The sequence below is a fragment of the Penicillium coprophilum genome (genome assembly GCF_028826855.1).
Source record: "Penicillium coprophilum strain IBT 35676 chromosome Unknown utg000001l_segment0_segment0, whole genome shotgun sequence".
NCBI classification, from domain to species: domain Eukaryota; kingdom Fungi; phylum Ascomycota; class Eurotiomycetes; order Eurotiales; family Aspergillaceae; genus Penicillium; species Penicillium coprophilum.
In genome coordinates, this window is record NW_026622720.1 from 2,881,802 (window position 1) to 2,907,048 (window position 25,247).

The following is a 25,247-nucleotide window of genomic DNA, read 5'->3' on the forward strand; positions in this document are numbered from 1 at the left end:
GTGCGTAATATCCCCTCTATTTACAGTCATAATGCTAATAGATTATTTCATTGAAGCTCTGTCTGAAAATGCAATGCAAAGTGTTTTCGAACGCAACACAAAAAGCAAAGCTCAGCCAGTTTTGCCGCCGGTCTCAGTGGCAGTCGGCAAGTTGTTCTGCTTGCACCAGCCATTAACGGGCAGACAACTCAAGCGGTAGCACCAGGAGCAGTTTGAGGAAGGGTATTTATAAAAATCGACAAGCAACATGATGAAACCAATGAGGACCGCAACCAGCGCGCCGGCACGGACAACCCACCACAGCCACCAAAGAGGCTTACGGCCCTTGAAGAAGTTGAGCGGGCCTGTGGAAGCACCGGGGGTTTCTGTCGAGCTGGAGGTGAAGCCTCGCTTGCCCTTGAAGAAATCCATGAGGGAGGTGGTCTTTTGCTCGGGGCCAGCCTGGCCAGCTCCACCGCTCATGGCAACATATGGCTGTCGTGCCAGGCCAATCCGCTCGCGGAGAGCGTTAGGCGATCGCATGATAGTCATACCAATGGCGAGACCCATGACAAAGCCACCAATGTGGGAGAAGTTATCCAATCCTGGGAGAAGACCCAAAACGAAGGAGATACCCACTCCGAGAACCATGATGATAAGTTCAACCCACGGCGATTCACGCTGGGGCCATTCATACAACAAGTCGAGGAGGTAGAGGGCAAGGATGCCGAATAGGGCGCCGGAGCAGCCATCGCTGGGGTCAAGCTGGGCGGCATAGTTTCCACCCAAAACGAACCCAAAGATACCACTGGCGAAGTAAGTCAAGGTGTAGCGCCACATGCCAACCATGCGCTCCATGTCTGCGCCCATGGTCATCTGTACCAACAGGTTGAATCCGATGTGGATGAATCCTCCATGCAGGAAGATGGGGATAATGAATCGGTACCACTGGTTGGGGGCCGGCCTATCATCCGTGGACCCGGCTACAACGGGGTTGGGAACACCATTAAAGCCACACACTTCAGACAAAGTGCATGTTCCCGTGGCCGATGTTGAACTTGGGCAGGGCCACTGTATGGATTCCTTGGCATTCTGGATCCCCTCCACGTTCTTCATACACGGATTGTAGCGGGCTCCCATCCAGATTTGGACGTACGGCGAGGGCCCGATCATCGGATTAAAGGTAGGTTTCGTTTCGATGACTGAGCCTGTCAACTGGGCTGTATTGAAAAAGATTTCATTAGTTCATCTGAAATGTGAGAACAGTATCGAGGCAGAACCAGAACTCACCGTTCTTGACAAGTTCGACAATAAATACGATGATCTGGGCTAATGTCAAGAGGTATGTCACCCAGGCAATCTTCTTGCTGAAGAACCCTATCTTCTTTCGGCTATCACGTTGTCGGCTATCTTCAATCCCCCCCTGGTGACGGAGGGTAATGCGTCTGTTGGCGCATCCAATCTGGATCATTCCCATATTGGGTGTTGGGATTTCCATACTGGGTGTTGGTCTTCAAAGGAATGTTTTCTGCATAATTGTCGCCGTCCGCCACTCGTCCGGCTGCCTGATAATGTCCATTCTCCGATGCAATTGACTGTTGACTTTCTCGGTTGTGATAAGGGGCTGCGGGATCGCTGTGGTTATTGTAACTGGGGCTTGCGTAGCCAAATCCAGGAGCTGTGGGCGGGTATTGATCTGTCTTCCCGGGTGTAGCTTCATAGGTGGGAGGTTGTGAGATATTCGTGTGATAGTATTCGTTGTTGGCCATGGTGGCTTGGGCGTGTTTATTTTGGGGGTCGGACACAGAAATGCGAATCCATGAAATCGTGGGGGATGGGGAGGAGCTTAAGCGATAGAGAAGGAGTATATAAAAAGGAGTAATTCAAGAGATGAAAGAAAGAAGCAGGCAGTCATGTTATTCAAGTTATTTTTGGGCCGATCGACGCAATCCCAGCCGCGCGGCTGTGGCTGTTCCCAAGCGGGAAACCCTTGGGAATGTGTGGGATCTGTGGCTGAGCACCTTTCTAGCTCATCCCTGAATGCTTAAGCTCATTCTGCGCCTCTAATCTCAAGTTTCTTCAGGCTATAAACAGACGGTAACACAATTTCACCAAGTCCCAGAAATCTTCCGATAATTTTTCATACGCACCGGTAAAAGGCGCCTCAGAAGCACGTCGGCAAAATGTGTGTTGGCTTTATATTCGATGTGTTTGTCAGTGCCGGGTACACGTGTCCGACAGCCCTGGAGGCTGGTCTCCTGGCACTCTATCCTGGCACTCTTCTACATACACGGGTTCTGCTGCTGTTAGCTCACTGCCCAGGTCTTTATTCACAGCCTGATTTCCCAGTCACGGGCTCAGCCTAATGCCTTCAAACTGTTCCTCCCATCTACGTACTTGCTAGATTCTACTCATACTACACATCTCAGGCTACCAGATAGTGTTTCGCCCGGTCGGTTATCGATTCAGTGTACCCTAGGGGATATGGCCATTGTAGATCAACATCAGAGACCTTGCTTTGAAGATCGAAAACCTTCCTAGATGGAGGCTCTTCAGCGTCATCGCTGGGCCCAGGTAACTTTCACCCGTGAGTATCAAGAGTGCGATAAGGCAAGGCAGAGTCAGACGCTATGACGAATTCATACAAGATCAGTCGAACTAGCAAATAGAGTGTCTCGTGATATACGAAGGACCAGTCGTATTGCTGCATAAGCGATAAACTGAGTGGAGGCTGTGTTGCCCGGTTGACCGAGGCTGTCTTAGTGAGGCTATACAGTTCGCACGATATCCGATATCGTTCCCTAATGCCTAGTTGTAAGAAATATTTAACTCCCTGACTACGTCCACATTCATGATGTTCAACATCATAATCTAATACCATAAGCCTCACCTTAGCTTGTCTGTGAACCTCAACAAGTGGTTACCCTACACAACATCTCCGATCACCATCTCCTGCTACACTTGCCACTCAACCTCATTTTCACTAGTTATACCTATTGGTAGAACTTTGCACTCTACAAATAGGGTGGAATCCCATTGACATATTATCAGTCGGCTCGATCGCCTCAGATCCTACCGTCGAAAGATGTTTGCCTTCTTTCGGTCGAAAGAAGCCAGGCAAAGAAGGAAAGAAGAGAAGCGAGTGGTGAAGCAACAGGCGGAAGATCGAAAGCGTCAGCAAGCGGCTGTTGCCGCGGCCAGACCAACTTACATTCCGTACTATACCCCTCCCTCCACACCGGGCCCGTCGACCACCCGGGCTCGTAGCAACTACTATGCCGGAACTAGCAGTAGCTACTACGACTCAGGAGCTAGTGGTACGACCCATCACCATTCCGGTGGCCATCATTCGGGCAGTGGTGGCTGCGGTTCAGGTGGTGGAAGTGGTGGAAGTTACGGCGGCGATTCGGGAGGTGGAAGTAGCGGTGGCGATGGAGGTGGAGGCGGCGGCGGCGGCGGTGATGGAGGTGGCTGTTAAATCACAGCGTGTCTCATGTTCTCGGGTCTGAGTAGCGGCCTGGGGACTTCTGCCGGAGGATAGATAGTCAGAACTAGATACTGAAACGTACCATAGGTTGTCAGCTAGGTTCCTGTCAGTTATGAGCCATTTTGTTGGAATTGAGATTTGTATTGCATCAACTTTGATCTGATGGGAAGACTACACTGGATGGGAGCTAAGTGTATATTGCTGAATGAACTGCTGACTTTGTTGTTTTAAATTTCATCGGCTTGACCCTGTATCCTGTTGATGAAGACTGTGGTGACTTGATACCTGAAACCAGGTAAAGTAAAAAGGTAGAGTAATATGTAGCTTTCGTGTAAAACACATTCCATGGGGTGTTCATATATCCATGTGTCCAATGCCTCTTGATCTTTCACCCTAAATAGCTGTCGGTATTGGGTAGTAACCATATCAATGGTGCCACTTTGTCGGGCACCTAAACTGTCAACTGCTTTTACTTCCTCTCTTCTGCAGCGGAAATTTAAAGGTTAACAAGGGGTCTCAGTGTAGAGCATTCACGCCCTACCTATTCATGCCATTCAACGGGATATCCTGGCATTGGATAAGCGGGCACAGGCAGAAAAATTTGTCGACTGCCTCGATCTTTGGCGTGATGTAGACGTTCTGTTTCGGCTAAAAGCAGATTCGTATCAACCAAGGGATATGCAGAGCTTGCTAGACTTACAATGGATATTTTTGGATGTTCCTCCACGCACATAGGATGGCATTTTTCCGCGCCATTTCAAGATCTGATAGAGGATTCATCGACTCCAAAAGAAGTGAATTAAAGCTTCTGTCTTTTCCATCGAAGATCCACCGCATACAGAACTCAAACAATCTTAGATAGAAGCCCGTAGACGCCCAATCGAGAAGGCAGAGATATCCATCTTCTAGTCATAAAATGTTCCGAGGGGCAATGTCTAGATGACAGGCTCGGTTTCAGGAAAGAGAAGACCATGACAAGCGCCACGATAAAGTGACCCGGGAATAATATATCGTAGGGTTACGAAATGACTGAGCACATTAGTAACCCTATATACAGCGCTAACATCATGTAAAGGATCGATGACCTTTCCTTCTATAAGCATTATCACAATATAACCCCAGCCTCGCTAATTAGGAAAGAAATAATACACACGTGGAATACGAGCTATACGGCGGTGATCAGAAGTTCTAATAGCTCTTTTGCCATATTGACTAATAACATTTCTAGGTGATGGATTACACAAGTATCGATCACTAAGGCTCGTTGCGAGTCTTCAGGAAGCGGCATGCTTCTACAGTGGTACACTGGTATTTGACGATAATTGTGTAGAAAGCCAGGAATTACTGGGCATATTCAGGTCGGGAGGCTCTAGTCATAAAGATTCCATGAGAAGATCTGCCTTGTTGTAAATAAGAAAAATGACTTGACATAGAGCGGTGTGATCTCCGAATAAGGGCTGAGAGGTAGAGCACATATGTTGTAGGGATAGTGGCTAGCGCTTGTAATGACAGAAAAGTAGTTACCAGTCTGAGAGATTGAGTTCTCAAGTGGAGCGGTTAATCAACCAGATCTCGAGCCATGTCATGCTCTTAGAACCTCTTGTTAGAAATTCCTGAGGCTGTGCAACAAAATTCCTCATTTATTAGCGCTTGCAGGGTTCGTGAGATATACGCTAGAGACAAAGGCCGCTGATAATCTTGTCTGAAGCAATGTTTCGAGCGGTAGCGAAAGGTAGAAAGATAATGCCAGATTGGCCGCACCACTAGGACCCCAAAAAAAAGAAATTAGCCCTATCAGCTTTAGAGATACTCAGACAGCCATCCCACTCTTGTCCGAGAAAACCCCGAAAGGGGTTCTTTAGTCACGCGGGGTTATAGCGCTCGAATGAAAGAAACCATGCATGGTTGCAACTCTGAGAACTGGCTTAAAGAGGGAGAAAATCTCGAAATAAGCAGCGCGAAAAGCCTAATGTGTTCGAAATAATCCCATTCCCCTGACAAGTCTATAGTTCGGAGATGGGATCGGCCCGTGTTTTCCTCAGGATTCTGCCGCTGATGTCATTGCCATGTTTCATCTTCCCCGCGCTGCTTGCGACATCTAGTCAACTACCACCATGGAGGACCCTCTCATTGAAGCATTGCCTCCGGCTACGGACTACTTGACCTATCTGACACTGTTAGAATATCAGCTAACTCCGGAACGTCTACCTCTTTTGCACACTCTCCTGCAAGATGAGAAGCTTACGACGAACATTGGCTGGGATCTGGTCAAACTGCTCCTGCCCATGCTACCAGCATCCACTGAGTGCCTACAGGATGTTGCTAGACTAGGCAATCCACGTGAAGTGATTTTACGCGTATCTGAGTCTCTGATGCAACTCCACCCGGAGGAGGATGAGGACGAGGACGAGGCTGATCAGGGGCTGCCCCTGCACATCCTACAATTTAACTGCCTTCTCGGTATGCTCTCGGTTCTTCACACTCGGATCCAGACAAAAGCTCCAAGCCGTTTCGTGGCAACCTCCCTCCAGGCGGCACTGGAAGCGTATACCACAATGGCGACCAACGAAACCACTCTAGCCTTCCTTGAATTTTTCCGCGAAGTTTCTCCCTCCAAACGGCCTGCACCACCTCCTAGGGCTGCTAGCGAGTCGAGCATATTGAGGGTTGCCGCTGCCTCAGCCCCCGATCCCGAAGCTGAGGTATCCTCACCCTCTCCGTCTGCCGATAACGAGGCCCTGCTTGTTCGGAAATTCACACAGTTCGGCTTACTTGAATTGGTAAAATCATACCTCTTGAGTTTCTCCAGTCCTATGGATCCCGGAATGTCGTGGACCATTCGAATGCAAGAACACCTGCATCCGGATTTGCGTCTACCCGCCGCCCAATCCCAGACTGAGGCATATGGGTCGACCAAGGAGCTCAAGGAGCGCGATATGATCATGGGAAAGATTATGGTAAGTGCAATCAAGTGGCATCATGTCAATATTTGAGGATAATCAATCTGACTCTACTTTTGCTCAGGCTCTATCACGAGACGTTGGAATTGATAACGAGGAACTCCTGTCAATCATCTCCAAACCTCCGACAGAACAAACTGCCCAACTTGATTTTGATGAACCACCAACAAACCCAGATCAGATTCCGCTAGAACGCCATGGTTCGCTCCTCCTGCTAGCGGCTCGGGCTGCAGGCGCAACCCTCTTTGCCTCTGGACAACCGCTCCGCCAGGTATCGGTCTTCCCCGAGTTGGCTCAAATATTCAACAACTTTGTCGGCGGCCACACCAATCTCGACGAAGTGGCTTTCGGTCAACCGCATGCGCTTCTCGACTCCCTACTGGCTTTGGCCGTTTATGCTCTGCAACAGCCCATCGAACCCCCATCAAGCGATACCGAATTCAAAGATTTCGTTGTCACCTTGACTGCATGCACAGCACGTCAGAGCCACGGCATCGTCCGTCAGATCCCAGCCACCATTTTCCAGAGCCATCCATCGCCTGAGACACGATTCAAGCTCATACACAAGATCTTGGAAGATGACCATCTTGCCTCTGCGCGAGATAGCGCCATCGGATGGCTGAAGGATGAACTACTTCGCCCCACCCAATCTTCCGATACTGTATTCCAGGATCCGCTCTACTTCTGGGTTCTATTCCCCGCTCTTTTCAAACCGGTCACTACCGCCAGCTCAGCATCCGATCTCGTTACTAGCTGGTCTCATCTGACCCAGACGCAAGGTCCACAGCTTCATTCCGCTTTGAATCTGTACTACCTGCTGCTGTCCTCGCCATCGCTACGCGACCAGCTTCATCTTGAGAAGACCGTCAAGTTCTTCCGTGCCCATGTCCTAGGTCCTCTCCGGCGGGTATTCCAGAGCTTCGAGGACGATCACACCACTAAGGGAGGCGAGGGTGTTATCGAAGCTGCGGTTGGAGAGGAAATGTGCCAGATTGGTAATGCACGGTCTGTCGGACTTATTGGCCTTACACTAGATCAAATTGAGGAGACAGCCAGCGATGCATTTGGTCCCGATGAAGGGGATTTGGGTGAATATTCCGAAGCGGAAGAGGCCAAGGCGTCTGAGATTCGGAAGAAGATTGATATCTGGGAATAAGTACAGATCCAGATCACTTGTACAGAATTTGAGTAAATATGGTATTTCTATGAATGAACGTTTGCATCATTGTGCATTTATCTGCCCCGAAATTGTCTCCGAATGAGAGTACGTAGTTGTGTATACATGGAAGGATCCTAGATCACCACGAGGAAACCTTTCCAACGTAGGAAGGTGGCTTTCCTCTTGGCTACAGTTGGACTACATTAGGATATGTCCAAAGTGAAAACAATCTTTGAGACAATGCTCCATTCCTACCAGCTACCATGACCAATTCTAACTAAGAAATAAAGCCCTGTCCACCCAAACCACCCACCAATCAAGAAACCAGAGGAACTTGCACCACATGGAAAAAAGAGAAACACAATCAACCGATTTTGAAGTATGTAATGGACCCCCGAATGTAGCTGAAGGAACGAGAAAACACCTTTTCTAAGAAACCGTTGTCACCCGGATCGTCCACGAAGGTTTCGAAAGAGCAGAACAAATCAGAGTCGACAGTGGTTGGATATTGATCATTAGCCGCTGCGAAGACCCAGCAGGGAGATCATCATGCACGACCGTCAAGAGAAATGAACTGTTCTCGTCGAAGAAGGAATGAACTGGACAGACAGACTCGTAAAGAGTCTTCACAAAAGCAAAAGCAAAGCTGAAGGTCATGTTTCGAGGGATTGATATTTTTGTTTGAAAAGCTGAAAGTGTTTCAAATGTCCGCGGCGAAGATTGTCAGGAAATTAATGCGCTTCAATGTCTACCATGGCGACCAATGACCCAGGTCAAGCCATGGTGGTTGATGGAATGTTGGAGTTTGGGGCGCTCATGGAAGACGTTTAGATATCAGCGGCTATGCACAATATATGTTAGTATGTCAGTTGTTATTTTGGAAATTAAATGGTACTGACTGTTCATGACGACGCAGCCGCCACCGGGAGACTTCATGAGGACACAGCCGCCGCCGGGAGACCGCTTCATGATGTCGCAGCCGGCTCCGGGGGTTCTGGTAACCACACAGCCGTTGGGGAGAGGAGACTTCATGACGACACAGCCACCACCTGGGGACTTCATAACGACGCAGCCACCACCGGGGGCTATCGAGATGACATGTTAGCATATGGATCTAGGGGAAATGATGAAGCAGTGCATGCTTTGGAAGCAAGATACTCACATCGCTTCTGGACCTGAGCGCGAGACATTTCGAAGATTGAGAAGAGCTTCAAAAGCGAAAGCTTGAAAAGATTGGAGTATTGTTTGGAATGATCGAAGTGTGAGCGGGTGGTGAAGAAAAGAATTGGAACTGGGCGTAGAAGGTAATATTTATATTCGATGAAGGACTATTCTTCGGACTATCAATATGGTCGATATCCTACCTGGGGAATTGATGTGAATGCAAAAGTCCCATTGAATGGCTGAGTTGGATGCATTGGACATTGTCGAAGGTGTAGAATCAATCTAGAATGCATGGGGCTGGAACTGCGATGGATGTCCATTGTGGAGACGTTTGATATTGTTCTCGTGTTCATGAATGTAAGCATCGTTGCCTCTGGCATTTTTTCTTTGTCGTGATTGCTTTGCAGCCAGCACATCCGTCGAGGGACGTTGAGATTGACCGCATCACATACTCTCCGAGGCGTGGCTATACCGGGGTTGTCTTTCATGAAGGAACGCCACGGAGATGGCCGGGGGGGCCCTGCCCCTGGCACGTGTAGTTAGCACATTGATAGGACTTTCATGGGGGTAAGAACAATACTAAGAGTGGGCCTCCGAGTGTGAAAGGACATTTTCGGAGTGATGTGTGTGCTCGCCCAGTGGGGACTTTGGGGAACAAAGGAGGCCTAAGTTGACCAACCACAAACAAATTCCCCTTACGATTGTTCTTCGAGAACAATGTCAACTCGGACTTGGCATACGAATTCTAGACTTGATTGCACTTGAGTTGTTGTTGTGATTTCCCGGGGACCTAAAACAGAACCCCGAACAGCATCGCTAAAAGAAGTCAAATTCCGTTTGGGGACAATTTAGCTAATAGAACTCCCGGAATTCAAGAAACGAGAGCAATGATGATAATCCTAACTTGGCAAATGCAATCTCCTCCTCAGGTATAGAGTGGCTCGGTCAAGTCATTCAGAGTCAATCCTTCCTTGGCAATATCTTCCTCGATCAAGAACATCAAAGGCATCTCAACAAGAGTGCCCTTAACTTGGCTAAGCAGTTCTTTGACTTGTTTCGCCCCCTCTGCACCAGGCGCAAAGTCATCGCGCACAACGTGGCCCCATTGGAATCGCGCTGGGCGTGATCCTTCCCTGCCCTCGGCACTCTTCTCAGTCTTGTGGAAATAGTACTCATAGAACTCTTTGTACTCGGCCCAGTTGCGGACTGAGTCATCTGGAACCGCGTGGAATACCTTCCGGAAGACCTCGCTGTTCGTGTGCGCTCGCGAGTTCCAAAGACTCTGGGCAGTGTCGGAAAGCGGATCGGCAACAACCTTGCTCTCAGGGCAGTCGAAGTCGAATTGGTTGGGAACACCCACGGGCTCAAAGTTTGCATCCGGTCGTTGATAATCTTGCGGCGACAGAAGACCAAGGTGTTTACGGAACAACTGGCGGCGGAGAGATGAAGCAAAGCGACTGGCAGTCCATGGCTTACCATTCATGGTGGATGCCAGAGGTGTGAAATCTTCGATAATAACTGCAATCTCAGAGTCATGGTCACCCAATTGAGAACGGTCGTTCAGGTTTGCGGATCCGCAAACAACTACACGATCATCGGCAATCATCACCTAATGCTTTTGTTAGATTTGTGGATCATCATCGAATTTTGTAGGAAACGAACCTTTGAGTGAACATAAAGCTCTTCGCTCACAAACGCATCAATTTCGGCATCAGGGTGGCCATCCCACGGCACTTTGCGAATATCCTCTCCGCCAAGCATGTAACACTCGCTCACACTGTCCCATCGGTTCGAGGAAGGATGACTGCCCTGTGCCTGGTGTGCAGCTTGCTGGTACTTCTGGAATGGCGCGGTAGTATCAAAAGCACTACGAGCAGTGCTGGGGGCATATCCACCAGGACCTGCAGTGTTCAAATCATACTGCCTGCGGGCATCCTCGTAGTTGACACCACTCTGCTGTTCAGCTGCAGCCATCATACTGCCATTGTTAATCCGGTCATAATTACGAAGATTGTAGAAACGGATGTACTCCATTGGGTTAAATCCTTCCTTAGCAATCAGCTCCATGATACTGTGACCTCCGCGGTTGATGGAGTTGTACTGGAACTCCATAATCGCGCGTGTCCCGAGAGTCTCATCATCTCGCAAATCACCGGCAAAGCAGGGAACAGATGGAATGACCACAATGATCTTATATTTCTGACCCGCACGGGCAGCACGTAAAATTCTCTCCACGATGGCGGTACCAATCTGATTTTTCACTGGACGCTGCGAATCGCCGGTTGCAGTGATAAAGAACTGATTTTCAATGTAGACAAAGTGCTCACTGTTTCGGATGATGGCGCAATATGCGTCGGCAATTGAATGCTCAAGCTGGCTGCCGTTGCTCCATTTCGCACAGCTGCGCACGATCTGGCATGACATATTGCCTCGGCCTTGCGAAGAGGAAGGGCGGCCATATGTGGTCAGTCGATCCTGATACTGGTGGATTGTTCCGGCGAGCTGACCGCGAAGGGTGCTACCATATTGGGTCAGGTCCTCTCGGAAACGACGGGGGTTCAAAGAGCCTCGTTCGCGATCACCTTCATGCTGGTAATCATCGATTCCACGGGTGTTGGAGTGGGATGTTTCCTGTCCTGGCGGAGGTGGGAAATAGGGCTTCTGCTCTTGTTGCTGCCCCGGTTGATAAGGTTGATACGAGGTGTTGGCAGTGGACTGCGCTGGCGGGGGTCCAGGCGGAGGAGGAGGGAATGAGCTCCCACTGTAACTATAATTGCCTGCATCATGACTCGAGGGCTGGGTAGATTGGGTTTGGTAGCCTAGAGAACTTTGGCTTGGCGGCGGTGGATAGGTTGAAGCATTTGCAGGTTGGTAAGAGGTATTCGTATTCTGCTGCTGATATTGATGCTGATTTGAGGAGGTCTGAGCCGGCGGTGGCGGATAGGTTGGAGTGCTAGCACTGTTGTAGGGCTGGTATACCCCGGCAGATTGTTGATGCTGAGGCTGGGACTGTGATGGTGACGGCGACGCTTGATAAGAGTTCGACGACGTCTGACCTGGCGGCGGGGGAAGGCAGGCGATGTAGCTCCGCTAGGCTTCTGCTGCCAAGATGGCGCAGGTGGCTGACCCTGTGGACTCGACTGTCCAGAGGGGTACAGGTTGGGCTGCGGAGAACCAGCCTGCTGTTGGCCTGTCGAGGAAGTGGGCCTTCCATAAAGTGCCAGTCTCGCGTATCTAGAATCACTGCGAACCTTGTACTTCAAATCATAGATAAAGTTCCATCTCTCCACAAAGTGACGCCGCAAATCTTCCACGACTGCACCGTGCAGACTCACGGATATATCAGACCATCCCATCCGAGACATGGTCTTTCTATCCAGCTGGTTATTCTCCCAGTGAACGACATCTTGGAAATCAAGGACACGAGAATTGTTGTAGTCTTGGCCAGGGAATACGGTTTGGTTGACATCCGAGGGATGTAGATCTGAAAGCTCATGTTGGTTTGTGTCCCAGCGGCCGAAGCACATGTCCAGGCCACCCATGAAGGCAACCCGGCCATCGATCAAGCAAAGCTTCTCATGATGAGCCCAATAGAGAATGACGTCATCGTTCATTCCGTAGAGTCCCTTCAGTGTGTCTTTTGACATCTTACTCAGACTTGCCGAGTCGAGTGACAGATTCTGCAAGGACGATGTGATGGAAGCTGCCAGCTCTTGGCGATCGGGCAGGTGGTCAGGGTGACGGAAGACAGCGATATTAGGGTGCAAATTTTCCAGGGCATGTTTCGTGTGGGAAGAAGATACTGCAGAGGTTAGTTGAATTCTGTTCAATGTGCAAAGACATACATACGAGTAAGTGCCTGCGTAACTTCCTTGTAAACAATGACATTGACGCGCACGCCCCGCTGAGCTGCAGCTTGCAGCATGCGATCCAATCGGTATTGTTCATTCTTGGCCGGAGGCCTTCTCAGATAAAGTTCGGGTGACAACCACCCTAATGCCAAGTTAGCGCCGCATTCAACGAAAATCCGGGGGTTGAAACTCACAGTCCAAGATCCAAATCGACTCTCGGGCATTTTCCAGAGCTCGTGACACAGCCCAGAAATAGCTACATCCATCCACATACCACTTTACATCGTTATGTTCCCGCGGAGGAGCGAAGCTACCAAATCGATGCTCTGCGTTGGGCTTGCTGGGACCATACTCGGCATATGCCTGTGGGTCGATGGTGGTACCGATCTTTTGAACGAATTCGGAACCAAACTCGGTCACAGTCCCTTGAAGTTTCCCTAGAAAACCAGCCAGTTTGTCTTCTTTTTGAGGTTTCCCGTAATAGTCAGGGTTTTGGTGCTGTCCACTTGTATTTTGGCTTTGATCATATCCGTATTGTGGTTCGGTCTGGGTCGGGTAAGTCTGCTGTAAATAACTTGTTAGTAAGTGTGGAAATCGACTGGAAGTAAAGCCTACTCCTTGATAACCACTTGGGTTGTATGTCTGACTAGCCTGACCATGCGAAGATCCGTGGCTCTTGTAAGTATCGCGGAGCTTCTTGAAGGTATCGCCTAGACCGCGGGATCCGTCGCCAGACCCACGTTCCGCACCCTCGTAATAACCACCATAAGCCAAATCATCCTGTCTGGACATTCTGTCAAATTTGTAAATGAACCTTGAAGAACAGTTGGAACAAAAATAAAATCAAGAGAGAAACAAGGGTGCCTGCAGAGCGGGGTGTGGCTGTTTTAAATATGGCCCCGCTATCCAGCCACTATGGGAAACGTGGTGAGTGTGGCGGTGTACTATACCTCGTAAGCTGACAGGAATATCTTCCCAAGTTGGGATGTTCTTAGATTCTAGGCAATAGAATTGGTGAGACGGGTGAGACGGGTGAGACAGTGTGCAGTGTATACTTTACTAAGTGGTACTTGTCTTCCGAATAAGGCCGCAAAGATAACTGGATTTCTACCTTCAGAACGTGTGTCATTTCAGAGAGAGGAAAAAGACAACAAACAAAGCAAGCTATTCATAAAACTACTGACAATCCCGATGTAACATATTAAGGACTAAGAAGGTCAAGTTGAAACAAGAGGTCAAGTGCTCCGTACTCCGTACTTTAGTCAGGAATGCCTCGGGCTTGGCATTATGACATGGGCCTCACCATCTCAACTGTGAACCTTCATATATTCAAGTTGTATTGCAATGTCTACAGCCCAAGTAAAACGGAACTCTTTAGGGCGACCTCGGAAACCTGCCGATGATGCGAAATCTGTGAGGCCCCTTCCTGCAAGTAAAAATAATAACTCGGCTCACCCTTGGCACAGGTAAGACGCGCCCAGGTCCGTGAAGCACAGCAGGCATACAGATCTCGCCAACTATCCCAGCTCTCGTCACTAAAAGCTCGTGTAGAGCAGTTGGAAGATGTACTTGGTCATCTGAGCAAGACGGTGCAGGAATTTGATAATCAAGTGATCCGGAGTGGGTCGCAGTGGTCTCAACCTCAACTCTTCCGGACAGTCCAATCACTGCGTGATGATATAGTGTCCCATTTCAAGCGGGCCGATATTCACTATGAAGATTCCGCAGGAAACAAAACTTCAGATCCACCTCAGACTGTCAATGCAGAATCCCACGCGCAGGCCGCGTCCGAGGTCTCAATGGGTAGATTAAAAGATCAAACTGAGGATTCTGACTTCTGGAAACTCTTTTTGGGCTCCTCCGGTGGTATCATTCCATCGAGTGATACCGAGAATTTGGATCACCGATCGAATGACTTGAACGTGGTTCCCATTCCTGCGCCACTATCTATTGCTGAAACCCACACCATCCAATATACAACCACACCTTTCACTCAACGGCTTTTCCGCGCTTGCGCTGAAAGTGGTTATCGATTCCTGTCAAACATCTTATATAAAGATGAAGATATGTGGGAGTTTGGACTACTATTACAAAGAATGTCACGGGCAGAGATCCGAGATTATTTCGGACGTGTCATCAACATGGAACCTTGCAATCCTATCATCGATGCTCGATTCCCATATATCAGCGTTGGTGGTGCAGGAACACACTTTCCACAACCTTCCAGTGGTGCTTCTTCAGATAGCTTCGCCCTCTTCCGAACAACAAACGGCGTGTCCCATCTTCCTGCCGATGAAGACTGGTTTGACGTGCACGATGTCGAGAGATATCTGTTAAATCAAGGGATTGGTGTAGGCGAGTTTTCTTCGTCTGCCCTGACGATATCTTATCCATCTAGTCCGGGCGCTGGGCCTTCGAACTTGGAGATCCCCGAAGGCGCACCACCTGGCAATATGATGATGGTCGTCGACGAGTATAAATTGATCAACAGTACGCTTCCCCTGTTATTCCCTGCTATTCATGGCATCAACTATGGTGATAAAAACTAACTTATCCAGGACTGAGCCAGCTCCCAGTTGCTCTGGGGTGTGTGGCCGGCTTTCGCCGGTCTGATGTCGAGAGGGTAGTATCCTACAATGTGAGGTGGATCCTAGTTTGAGTTACTGGCTCTCCATGGTAGCCTTATGTGCATTTATGTCTTTTAACCCGCGGAACATTACGATACCCCATTCTAATATACACACGAAATAAGTTTATGAATCAGATCTGATCTCCCTCAGAACTATCTACTCCAACCTTGTTTCACCCAAATTTTAGGGCTTTGCTTGAACCTCTCTTCGTTGATCTCATGGCCATCCAACACCAGATTGCACAATTAAGTGCTCTTGATTGAGCTAGAGACGGGACCATGTCGGAGGAAATATGTCCGACTCATGACCTCCTCCCGCCAATACCACACAGCCGCCGCAGTCGCACCAGGGCCGATTGCCACGGAACCAAAGATCAAACCAGCCAATCCTACCTGCCAAGAGACATTAGAAACACCAAGGCGGTATAGATCCCACACACTAGCTAAGCACCACAGGAGAGTTGCCGCTGCAGCAAGCAGGAAGTCGTTCTGGAAAAACACAAAGACACCATCTGCAAGTGTCGCCACCTGCGCGAAGGCATCGGATGGAATGAATGCCTTGGTGATAAAGTCTGTCCCGGAAGCAGCCCAGGTTAGCAACAAGGCCACATGGAAACATGCAGCCACACCACCAGCCACAGCATAGAGAGTTTGCAAGTGGGCGATGTCACGGTTAGGTTCGCCCTCCGCTGCGGTGGTATCGGTCTGGGCCGGTGTGCCCCAACCGATCGATTTGATGACGCGGGAGAATATCTGAGTCAAGATCACCACGTATATCGGAGCGGGCTGCCACAGCGCAATGAAGACCTGTCGCATGTTCAGGGCATCAGTCAATGGGAAAAACAGCATGATCGTGGGCACGATGAATCCCAGTACTAGTGCAGGCAGTATCGCTCGAGCGGTAGATTCAGGAAGTGTGCGGGTACTCGGGGAGAAGTAGGAGATGTGCGAGGAGATATAAGTGCTTGATGCGAAACAGAGAGGTGCAATCATCCCAATGCCTCGCAGCTGATATAGAACTGCCCATATACTCGGGATAGCAAGAAGGGTCCATTTGTTCCGTGGTCGGAATCCTTCAACGGTCAAGATAGCGATAATCGGCAGCACAAAAGCCATAAAATACAAAACTTGGAATGGTTGTTCCGGAGCGGAGAAGTTGGCGACCGTCGGCAAGAATATTGTTACAATGATTCTCAAGAACAAGTCAACAGGTCCAATCCCTGTGTATACCTGGCGAAGGGGAGTTTCAACTCCTCCTGGGAGTACAACCGACTGGCTCTGAAGTGCCTGGCGGACAAATTCCATTGTTCCGTTCGCTCTGAGTGCTGTTGACAATTGGCGATGGCCCAGCCAGGCCAAGAAGAAGTATACAGCGTACAACAGGATGCTCACCGCACCCCGAGATGTCGGTGTTCTGAAGCGCTCATCAAAGTATGCAATTTCTCGAGGCCTGTGCGGCAGAGGAAGCATGTTCAAGGACACTGCGGGAGCATATGTGTCGATCCATTTGTTGAGGACAAGAGATTTGGGGAAGTGTGGCACCACGTGTTTTGCCATGAACTTCAACACAGGCGTTTCCATGCACTCCAGACGTTGCCGGTTATGACATGCTCTGATCAATCCCCACGCACGGTCTTCGCGCTGCTTTTGAACGCTCTCGAAGACTTTGGTAATCTCTGCCGATGACAGCGTGCCTGACTGGCAGTTTTTGAGGGCCGCAACGAGATGATTTGTCAGGGATGCGGCGGTTTCTATTGCATTATTTCCTCCCTGGCCTGTCAAGGGCTCAAACTATTTGACCAGATATGAGTCAGTCTTGGCACGATCTTCCTCTCAGGCAAGTAGGTAGTCTCACCTTGTGACTGGCATCGCCAATAGTCATAGTCCTCTGGAAATGCCATCTCTTATAGACATATTCTGGCAAAGTTGAGTATACAGACGCGATTTTTGTCTCGTACAGAGCGGAATATTTGAGTGTTGGAGTGACCTGGTCGTCAAAATGTTCCTTTGCGAATGCCGTTTCTTCCTCCTTGGTGAACCGAGGAATGTCTGCACCATAGTATGTCGTCCCCATGTTCCGCACGAGAAACCAGTAGGTGAGATCTCCGGGTCCGCTGGCAATAAGATACGAGAAATTCTCATTGAACACCGAGCTGAGGGTGCCTTTCTCGATTCCCTCCACGCCTTTGGAGATGCCGAAGATGCACGCGTAAGTTGCTGGTAGTGCTTTTATAGAGTTAGCTAATGTTTCTCAAGTGCTCGGATTTGATTGTCGTACCAGATTCTTCTTTGGGACCAATCCATGTGGGATCTATTTTTTTGGCCGCTTTCCACATCTCTTGACGTACTTTGGAGTGGATTCCATCTGCCCCGATTACGATATTTCCGGTATAGGTTTGACCAGTTGTTGTGGTAACCGTGGCGCTCAAAGAATCGTTTTCAACACTCTCAACCCGCTGAGAGGTGATCACTTTGGATTTATCCTGGATCTTTTCATAGAGGATCTCTATCACCATTCGTCGATCGAGGAAGGCAATGGGGTAACCATGGCTGGAGGTCTGTCAGTTCTGTCTTTTTTTATATTGGTATACAAGTGTGAAAGGCGACCAACCGTCTAAGTGATGCCTCGTTAAAGTTATCGAATGTCCAGAATGATTTTCCTTGCGGATCACGGAAGTGGAATTTGTCGACAGGGTATTGCGCCGTCTCTAGAACTGTCTCATAACAGCCTAGCTGATCGAGAATACGACAGCCGTTTGGCAAAACGGCAAAACTAGCCCCGACCTGGGGTGCAATGCTGGGGTACGCTTCAAGGATCACGAAATCGATACCATTCCTCTCCAGCATCAACGCTAGTGAAAGCCCGGCAATGCTGCCACCCACAATGATGACTTTGAATGGCTTTTGGTGCATGGTGCTATGGAGGATACGTATTTTGATTGTAGGAGAATTGAAAAAACTGAAGATGCATTGAATCGCAATTTATATATGGTGTGAGTTGTTGACCCCCTGAAACCTGTTGGGTCCACAACAGAAAGCTGAGACTGTCAAACTACCTAAACCGGAGTGAAAATCCACCGTTGATGCTGATCAATGTAGGGTTTCGCTGTGAGTCGGATGGATTGTTTGGATGATCAGTAATCCAACCAATAGGAGATCGTCAGAGCTGCGTCGGCATCAATATAGACCCACTATCCGAGCGATCCTGTGAATTCATTGGATAACTTGATCTATACTTCTACGCCTGGAATGCCCTTTGAAGTATTAGAGACTGTACACGGCTCAATCATCAAATATCTTACTGTTCATACCTTATCTGGGTCAATATATGGATGTACGTCATACTCTGAGCACGGAAGTAGGTATCATAGATGGCCTTTATAGCTCAAACATGCCTAGATAACTGGAATCCAGTAGATTTGATCTTTAAGCATGGCTACATATTACACATGGTAGACCGCGGCTTGATTCATTGATGCCGACATATGTACAGCACTTAACACACAGATTCTGACAGCCTTCAAACGCCAAGCAACTAGCGTGAATGAAGCCTAGCACTATAACTAAAATAGGTTAGCCCCCGGTAGCTTGACTGAATGAAGTAACAATCCCGGACGCCCACACGGCTGAGCCGCGTTAAACAATATCTAGCCGGTTCCGCTTTTGAGATTACTGAACATGAAAGAACATTCATTATTGACTATCTGAATCCAGGGGCAAAGAGATTGCAGCATTGTCCTATTTACCAGATGATTTCCCTCGGACCCCGTACTGGATACTGCCAATAGAACGGACAGCTGTCCAAAAAGCTCTCAGTCGCCCAACAGTATTTTCGCGGGGGAGCCTTGAACAGACCGCGCGAGATAGCTTGATGGAGGTAAATAGGGTGCTTTAACATCCATACTTGAAGAATCTTGTAAGCATATGTGGGTTGCTTGGTGTTTGTGTTGGTTTCAGTCTCGTTGTGTGATATACAAACCACATACTCAATGTACTGTAGTGGAGCGGTGGTATAGAACCAGATGCGGCGGACAGTGGCTGGGAGGGGATAGCTGCGATATACATTCGTTTTCCTACCGCGTCCAACCTCTAACGCGTCTTCAGGTGGGATGCTCATGAATATATCCGTGGTTGATTTCGTTTCCATGGTGAGAACAGTTAATGAACTTGATAGTGATTGATTAATTCTAAAATAAGATCGGACTTCTTATATGAAAGCCATAAAGGGAAATCAGCGTTCAGCTACTTCTCTTTCATGCGCTCTTTGTTCTACGTCAGCCGAGAGAAAGGCTTTGTTATATGCAAGATTATTCCAACCAAATGCATTAACTGGGAGGTTTCTAAGACACAACTAACACATGGTTTTAGTTACAATGGCATTTTGATTAGACCAATACCAATGTGAAGCCTAAAAGAGCCTATGTATGGATCGTGTTAGAATCATTGTTTGCGTGCATACTAAAGAATAGATCGCAAAATCCATAAAAGCAGGAAAAACCCCCTTTAGATATGTCTTCTATTCAGATAGTACAAACGTCTTCATTCAACCTTATTACCACATACATTATGTCTTCTACTCGTACAATATTCATCGAAAATGGCCTACCTATCTTGGAGGATCATGCTTCTTCTAACGGACACGCATGGTGGGTGACGGTGAAATTCCTAGAAGAAGAGGTCAAACTCTCTGATGTGAAATTGATGGATATCGTGATTGAACGTCTTCAAAATAAATTATTTGAAGTTACTCAGGGTGATGCCATGCATCACCAGCAAAAGTTGTACGTATCATTTCCGGCAGATATAACCGTTCCCATGCATGAATGGTTCAAGCTCGCCCTCGAATATGCAGAGCAGTATAAGGAGGATATTATTGCTGGCAATGTTTCTATTGATTTTGAATATGTTTTTGGTCTAGGCTCACCTGGTAGTCGTTGACGTACCTTCTGGTAAACTATTTGTCGCTCAACCTGACATTCAATGTCCCGGTCGAGTATTCCATGCTAATATAGTATACGAATTGATTGTTTACTTCTGCTGTTAAGGTAGTATGTATCTATGCAGAAATATGTGCCAACAGACACATATAAGTTCATCCCGATGGTTAGTGGTAAATGATATATCACAAGTTATACTTGAACAAAGGGCTCCTCTCCTCCATCTTGTGAAAATGATCCTCTGTATACTTCCCCTCAATTTCAGAGACAGTCATCATAGCATTCTTCTTATTTCTATTCCAGAAACAAAATTTCAAGGATAGACAAGCCACAATTCCAGCAGCAGCGAACGCAAGTGAAGTGCCTTCGCATCGCCGGTGGAGTACCGTGGCCTCTCTTCATCTTTGTAAATGTAGCTCCCAATAATTCCACTCTCATTACCCGAGCAAATTAGACACCCAATCGCCATGGCGCGCTTGTGAGGATTCGGAATATTGTAAAAATTCCAAGCATTGACACCCGGGAGAATGGGATACATTCCGAAACAAGACAAACGCCAAAGTAGCACAGTGCTATATTATTTTCGATATCCCCAGCCTTAGAAAATAAGATTTTAAATGCCACTATAAATGACCACTAGGGTGCCACAATGAAGGCATTCTCCACACGAAGCGATCAGCGAACATGGAAAAGCCATAAGCTGACAACACGCCAACTGTGTTTGGATGAATGGTCAGGAGCTGGGCCCTCGCTGGCTCGTAGTCCACGGATTTGATGATCTCAGACATGCTGAGCCTGAGTGCGTACTTGGGAACAGCATTGAATCAGCTGGCAAATATGAGCAAGTATCCTTCCCAATCGAGAAAGACGTTGAAGATTATCCGCTTGTCAAAGCCTTTGTGATGGCCACTGTGGCTATTTGAGGCTAGTGGGCGGACTTCGAGATATCGGATCTCGTCTGGATTGAGCCAGCTTGGCGACAATGATGGCGGGTCTAGAGGGAGAAAACAGCAACCGACCGCCATAGCTGCGGTTGCAAGACCCTCTATGATACAGATCTGGCACAGATCTTAGAAGCTGGAAACCACGGAGATGAGAAAGGAAAGAACAGAAGCAGCGCCAGCCTTCGGAGCCTGTTGTTCCACCCATCTTGGCGAGCTCAAATACCAGTGGACCCGGCAAAACACCACCAGAAGCGGCTGGTGCGTACAGAATAGCGATGCAAACCTGCGTCTCACCTTGGAGATATCATTTTGAAACCAGAGTATTGATTTCAAGAGCTAAGAGTTTTGTTATGTCAGACTGGTATTTAACCAGTGATCCGTCAGATGTGATTCAAGTAAATGTGATATCCGTGAGAAAAGTAAGAGATTGATCGACAAAAATCAATGAAGATAATGGATCTACTGCTCTAAAGCTCTCTCAATCACTCGATAGAGGCAGAGGGACAAAGGCCTGAGAACCACAAACAGAGCTCAATGTAGAAGATTCTTTGTATTGTAATAGCCCACATCGCCGGCTGTGCACACGACTCAGGTATCATAGAAAGCTTTCAATCCGCGATTTCGGTCTATCATGACGGTTTGAAGCAAAACTGGGACTAAATACAGAACTGTCATAATAACTGTAAGTTCATGTTCTAATTCTATTCCACGTCCGTTACATTGAAAGTATCGTTCAGCTGATGAAGAGCAAAGAGCGCATGAAACAATACATCACAAAATTGACATCGAAACAGGATTATCGTAATCAATATTCGCATCCACACTCTCGATACGGGGACTGCACGTTCCAAAAATCCGATCCCAGACTCGTGTTTGCTTGCCGTAATTATGGCTCTTCTTCCATCCCCGACGATGATGCAAATCATGGTCTTCAATCACCAACTCAGCATCAAACATCCGCATCAACCATGTCACAGGGTTGGGTGGCGAAGCGTGAAGACGAAGACCGCTATGCCCAGCGAGCTCTGCAAAGATCACGTACAGCTGACAAATGTGCCATTCGTAGAATCCCATCGGCATACCCATAAGCTTCATGGTGAGCCATGTCATCAACGGGATCCCGGCAATGTCGAAGAATTCTTGTTCGGAGTCCGCGTAGATTGTGAGCAGCGGGTTTGGGTGTTTCGTGAGATGGTGAGTGCGATGGAACTTCCAAAGACCGTTCACATCATGCATGACACGATGGTACCAATAGAACCAGAAATCCAGGATGATGCCATAGAGACTGACCTCTACTGGTAGCCAAGCCCAGCTGAGTGAGGCAGGTGCTTTGTTTGCTTCGTAGGTGAGCCACACAGTCATAAGAGGGCGGACAAACCCAGCCAGTAGGACCGAGATCAGAGCCTTTGAGACGCCCACGTCCGGTACCCCATCTCGCTCGTGTTTATCGCCATCTAGGAACCCGTAAGTATGACCAAGCTCTCGAAGACTCCGCAGCTCGCGTGTTGTGAACAGCCTCGAGGCATAGTAGTAGTAGAAGAAGGCGATGACCGGGTGGAAGTTGTATCCGGTAAGATAGGTAAAAATCTGGTGGACCACGAGTGGAACTCCTGCATTGACAAGAACCCAGCGGTTTAGTGACCAGTCAGATACGTATGGTATCTTCTCTTCCTTGGAATGGATTGGGATATCCCTGTTGAGTTCGATGTGGTACACGTTGGCGTGTTCGAGAATTTTGTGTGAAAGTTTCCATTGGTCTCGATTCCATGTTCGCCAGGTGGATTTCATGTTATCCAACGGATTTCGAGAGGCGGCCATTGTGAACAGTATGTCTTCTGGACTCCAGGAACATCCCCATTCGGAGGATATAGTGCATTTTTATCATTGTGCTGATCTCGATATGTCATATGGCCGAGACCGAGGTTGTCTACAGAGTGAGCATGTGGTAAAGTGTAAGTCGAAGGTTATAGTTACCCTTTGTCCATCTGCTTTACTTTGTGAATGGCATCAAAATGGCAAGTGGGACCCAAGCAAGTGGTTACTGGCCAGTCGCAGTGGTTTCCCAAATTGGTTTAGGCAATTTGGTTGGTGTTGATCATTTTGTAGGTAGGGTATCATCAACGTCCGGCGAGGGATGCGTGTAGCCTATCTGACACATGCCAAGCTTGGGACTTGTTGCACATGTTTTGTACGCTGCCACAAAACACGATTGTAAGTAAAAAAAGTGTCGATGTGATCACTGGTTAGCGGGCCGTTCTCGAGATTCAAAATAAAAAATGAAATCAAAAAAGAAACGTGGTTCCAGAGGGGGTCGAACCCTCGACTTTGGCGTTATTAGCACCACACTCTAACCAACTGAGTTATGGAACCGGCTTATATTTTATTGCGATTGCAAAGCTATAATAGCTGAAAACTAATCACGCCTGAGCCTGGAATCACGCTCTATAATGCATTTGCCATGACGTACTTGATACTATATAAATTTACATTTTTTCCACCGTGGAAATATAAGCAGGCTTGGTATAGTAGTATATTTTATTCACAAGATGTCAATATCCTTAGGATCCGGCCTTCCTAAGTGATGGGTTTCCTGTACTCCGTTGTTTGAAAAAGCAAACTGACCGAGATTAAGATAGATAGAACTCCTGCAGGAGAGGGCACGTAAGTGTGGTTTCGAGGTTGGAGTATTTACTTGTCTACGAGGAAGACATTCGAATACGATGCGATTCAATCTTCGGCATGCATTCGATAGATGGTTTAACGGTCATCTGTATGATCAAAAAACCCCCGGCGCTCATCGTGGATCATATTATCATAAGAGCATGGACCTCCAGGGCGTGCAGATGATGTGTGGAAATAACTAATCTAGCTTGATTATTTGAGTATTACTCCGTACTTCAGAAATATATATTCGAGCTTCGTCTGTGATATATTCAGAGTGATGTCATTATATATAATGGTCGTCCCTCGGCCAAGGCCCCAAGCATGCCCCATGATTTCTATGTCATGTCAAGGGATGATCTATATTTATGCTTATATTAAGCTCCACTCACTACAAATCCATGAATTGAAATAAGGGTGGACAGGTACTCGCAGAAGGATGGAATTCCATCCACGGGAAATACCTCCATAGATCAATGAATCATAGACTTGACATCAAGACCGGGTTCCCCGCAGTACCTAAGTACCTGACGTCTCCTTTCCACAATCAATTGACCAAGGACTATTGTCACAGAACGTCAATCCTTTATTGAAAATCATTTACCGAAATCACTCCATCATGTCTCTCGCAACCCTAGACGTGAGAATGCCATTCATCAACCTGCAACATCGCTGACCCCAATCCAGACCACAGAGCACCACAATCTCCCCGCCGCATCCACAACTCTCTTCAGAGCTAAGGCGGCTCGCAACGTGAGCTTCGAGCAGATCGGTGAGCACATCGGTCGCAATGAGGTAGCCGCAGCGGCCATATTCTACGGCCAGGCCAAGGCGTCGCCCGAGGACATCAAAAAGCTGGCCGATCTGCTTTTCATCCCCGAGCAGCCTTTGTCGGAACAGCTCAACGGCTTCCCCGATCGAGGTCGCTCCGTCGAAATGCCGCCCAAGGAACCTCTTATCTATCGACTCTATGAGATTGTGCAGAACTATGGCTATGCCTACAAGGCGGTGCTCAATGAGAAGTTTGGGGATGGGATTATGAGTGCTATCTCGTTTTCGACCAAGGTTGAGAAGGAGACTGATGAGGATGGAAATAACTGGGCTGTTATCACTCTTCGTGGTAAATGGTAAGAGTGTATTTTCTGTCTCTTGAACAATGGTCTAACGAATGGATAGGTTGCCTTTCTCTAGATTCTAAGCCTAGGGTTATTACCAGGAAATAGAAGAGATATCGTATTGATTTGAATTTTAGGACTCTTCTTCGCCCATCAGTAAGCCAAGTCCCTCTAACAGTGTGACCTTGCAGCTTCCGATCCGACCAATGATGGAAGTTCAGGTAGAAAGACGGTAGTCGTCAACATCCGATCAAGACTGGATCTTCTTCCCAGAAGATTAAGCAAATTTTATCTAACGATAACAGTCCATTCAGACATACCTGTACAGAAATGTGTGCGTGTAGAGTCATTGACGTTCAGA

The 25,247-nt window shown here is 48.0% G+C and overlaps 14 protein-coding genes across 14 annotated transcripts; 5 read left to right on the forward strand and 9 right to left on the reverse strand.

Annotated features, from left to right (window-relative positions):
* Positions 1 to 111: 111 nt before the first annotated feature.
* On the reverse strand, positions 112 to 1,748 carry N7500_001090 (rhomboid family membrane protein; the record flags this gene model as incomplete). The annotated part of the gene is made up of 3 exons (XM_056672236.1): positions 112 to 1,199; positions 1,270 to 1,424; positions 1,480 to 1,748. The coding sequence occupies 3 exons, from the start codon at positions 1,746 to 1,748 to the stop codon at positions 112 to 114; spliced, it is 1,512 nt and encodes a 503-aa protein (XP_056537809.1).
* Positions 1,749 to 3,064: 1,316 nt separating this feature from the next.
* Positions 3,065 to 3,457, forward strand: N7500_001091 (uncharacterized protein; the record flags this gene model as incomplete). The annotated part of the gene is made up of 1 exon (XM_056672237.1): positions 3,065 to 3,457. The coding sequence occupies one exon, from the start codon at positions 3,065 to 3,067 to the stop codon at positions 3,455 to 3,457; it is 393 nt and encodes a 130-aa protein (XP_056537810.1).
* A 944-nt stretch (positions 3,458 to 4,401) lies between these two features.
* On the reverse strand, positions 4,402 to 4,673 carry N7500_001092 (kinase-like protein; the record flags this gene model as incomplete). Its single annotated transcript, XM_056672238.1, has 2 exons — positions 4,402 to 4,593; positions 4,638 to 4,673. 2 exons carry the CDS (start codon positions 4,671 to 4,673, stop codon positions 4,402 to 4,404), a joined length of 228 nt encoding a protein of 75 aa, XP_056537811.1.
* A 907-nt stretch (positions 4,674 to 5,580) lies between these two features.
* N7500_001093 (uncharacterized protein) lies at positions 5,581 to 7,582 on the forward strand (the record flags this gene model as incomplete). Its single annotated transcript, XM_056672239.1, has 2 exons — positions 5,581 to 6,423; positions 6,491 to 7,582. 2 exons carry the CDS (start codon positions 5,581 to 5,583, stop codon positions 7,580 to 7,582), a joined length of 1,935 nt encoding a protein of 644 aa, XP_056537812.1.
* Positions 7,583 to 8,412: 830 nt separating this feature from the next.
* Positions 8,413 to 8,775, reverse strand: N7500_001094 (uncharacterized protein; the record flags this gene model as incomplete). The annotated part of the gene is made up of 3 exons (XM_056672240.1): positions 8,413 to 8,426; positions 8,485 to 8,670; positions 8,748 to 8,775. The coding sequence occupies 3 exons, from the start codon at positions 8,773 to 8,775 to the stop codon at positions 8,413 to 8,415; spliced, it is 228 nt and encodes a 75-aa protein (XP_056537813.1).
* An 899-nt stretch (positions 8,776 to 9,674) lies between these two features.
* pld2 (putative phospholipase D (PLD)) lies at positions 9,675 to 13,392 on the reverse strand (the record flags this gene model as incomplete). Its single annotated transcript, XM_056672241.1, has 6 exons — positions 9,675 to 10,358; positions 10,412 to 11,758; positions 11,806 to 12,551; positions 12,599 to 12,742; positions 12,795 to 13,164; positions 13,216 to 13,392. 6 exons carry the CDS (start codon positions 13,390 to 13,392, stop codon positions 9,675 to 9,677), a joined length of 3,468 nt encoding a protein of 1,155 aa, XP_056537814.1.
* A 123-nt stretch (positions 13,393 to 13,515) lies between these two features.
* Positions 13,516 to 15,149, forward strand: N7500_001096 (bZIP transcription factor; the record flags this gene model as incomplete). The annotated part of the gene is made up of 2 exons (XM_056672242.1): positions 13,516 to 13,527; positions 14,067 to 15,149. 2 exons carry the CDS (start codon positions 13,516 to 13,518, stop codon positions 15,147 to 15,149), a joined length of 1,095 nt encoding a protein of 364 aa, XP_056537815.1.
* A 326-nt stretch (positions 15,150 to 15,475) lies between these two features.
* N7500_001097 (FAD-dependent oxidoreductase) lies at positions 15,476 to 18,142 on the reverse strand (the record flags this gene model as incomplete). Its single annotated transcript, XM_056672243.1, has 4 exons — positions 15,476 to 17,020; positions 17,085 to 17,455; positions 17,508 to 17,779; positions 17,841 to 18,142. 4 exons carry the CDS (start codon positions 18,140 to 18,142, stop codon positions 15,476 to 15,478), a joined length of 2,490 nt encoding a protein of 829 aa, XP_056537816.1.
* Positions 18,143 to 18,971: 829 nt separating this feature from the next.
* On the reverse strand, positions 18,972 to 19,376 carry N7500_001098 (uncharacterized protein; the record flags this gene model as incomplete). Its single annotated transcript, XM_056672244.1, has 1 exon — positions 18,972 to 19,376. The coding sequence occupies one exon, from the start codon at positions 19,374 to 19,376 to the stop codon at positions 18,972 to 18,974; it is 405 nt and encodes a 134-aa protein (XP_056537817.1).
* A 419-nt stretch (positions 19,377 to 19,795) lies between these two features.
* On the forward strand, positions 19,796 to 20,167 carry N7500_001099 (uncharacterized protein; the record flags this gene model as incomplete). Its single annotated transcript, XM_056672245.1, has 1 exon — positions 19,796 to 20,167. The coding sequence occupies one exon, from the start codon at positions 19,796 to 19,798 to the stop codon at positions 20,165 to 20,167; it is 372 nt and encodes a 123-aa protein (XP_056537818.1).
* Positions 20,168 to 20,351: 184 nt separating this feature from the next.
* Positions 20,352 to 20,704, reverse strand: N7500_001100 (uncharacterized protein; the record flags this gene model as incomplete). The annotated part of the gene is made up of 2 exons (XM_056672246.1): positions 20,352 to 20,460; positions 20,499 to 20,704. The coding sequence occupies 2 exons, from the start codon at positions 20,702 to 20,704 to the stop codon at positions 20,352 to 20,354; spliced, it is 315 nt and encodes a 104-aa protein (XP_056537819.1).
* Positions 20,705 to 20,990: 286 nt separating this feature from the next.
* N7500_001101 (uncharacterized protein) lies at positions 20,991 to 21,402 on the reverse strand (the record flags this gene model as incomplete). The annotated part of the gene is made up of 2 exons (XM_056672247.1): positions 20,991 to 21,224; positions 21,334 to 21,402. Coding segments are annotated over 2 exons (303 nt in total), but the record flags the coding sequence as incomplete, so codon positions are not given.
* A 479-nt stretch (positions 21,403 to 21,881) lies between these two features.
* Positions 21,882 to 22,928, reverse strand: N7500_001102 (sterol desaturase family protein; the record flags this gene model as incomplete). The annotated part of the gene is made up of 1 exon (XM_056672248.1): positions 21,882 to 22,928. One exon carries the CDS (start codon positions 22,926 to 22,928, stop codon positions 21,882 to 21,884), a length of 1,047 nt encoding a protein of 348 aa, XP_056537821.1.
* A 1,462-nt stretch (positions 22,929 to 24,390) lies between these two features.
* On the forward strand, positions 24,391 to 24,902 carry cyn1 (putative cyanate hydratase; the record flags this gene model as incomplete). Its single annotated transcript, XM_056672249.1, has 2 exons — positions 24,391 to 24,411; positions 24,459 to 24,902. 2 exons carry the CDS (start codon positions 24,391 to 24,393, stop codon positions 24,900 to 24,902), a joined length of 465 nt encoding a protein of 154 aa, XP_056537822.1.
* Positions 24,903 to 25,247: the final 345 nt, after the last annotated feature.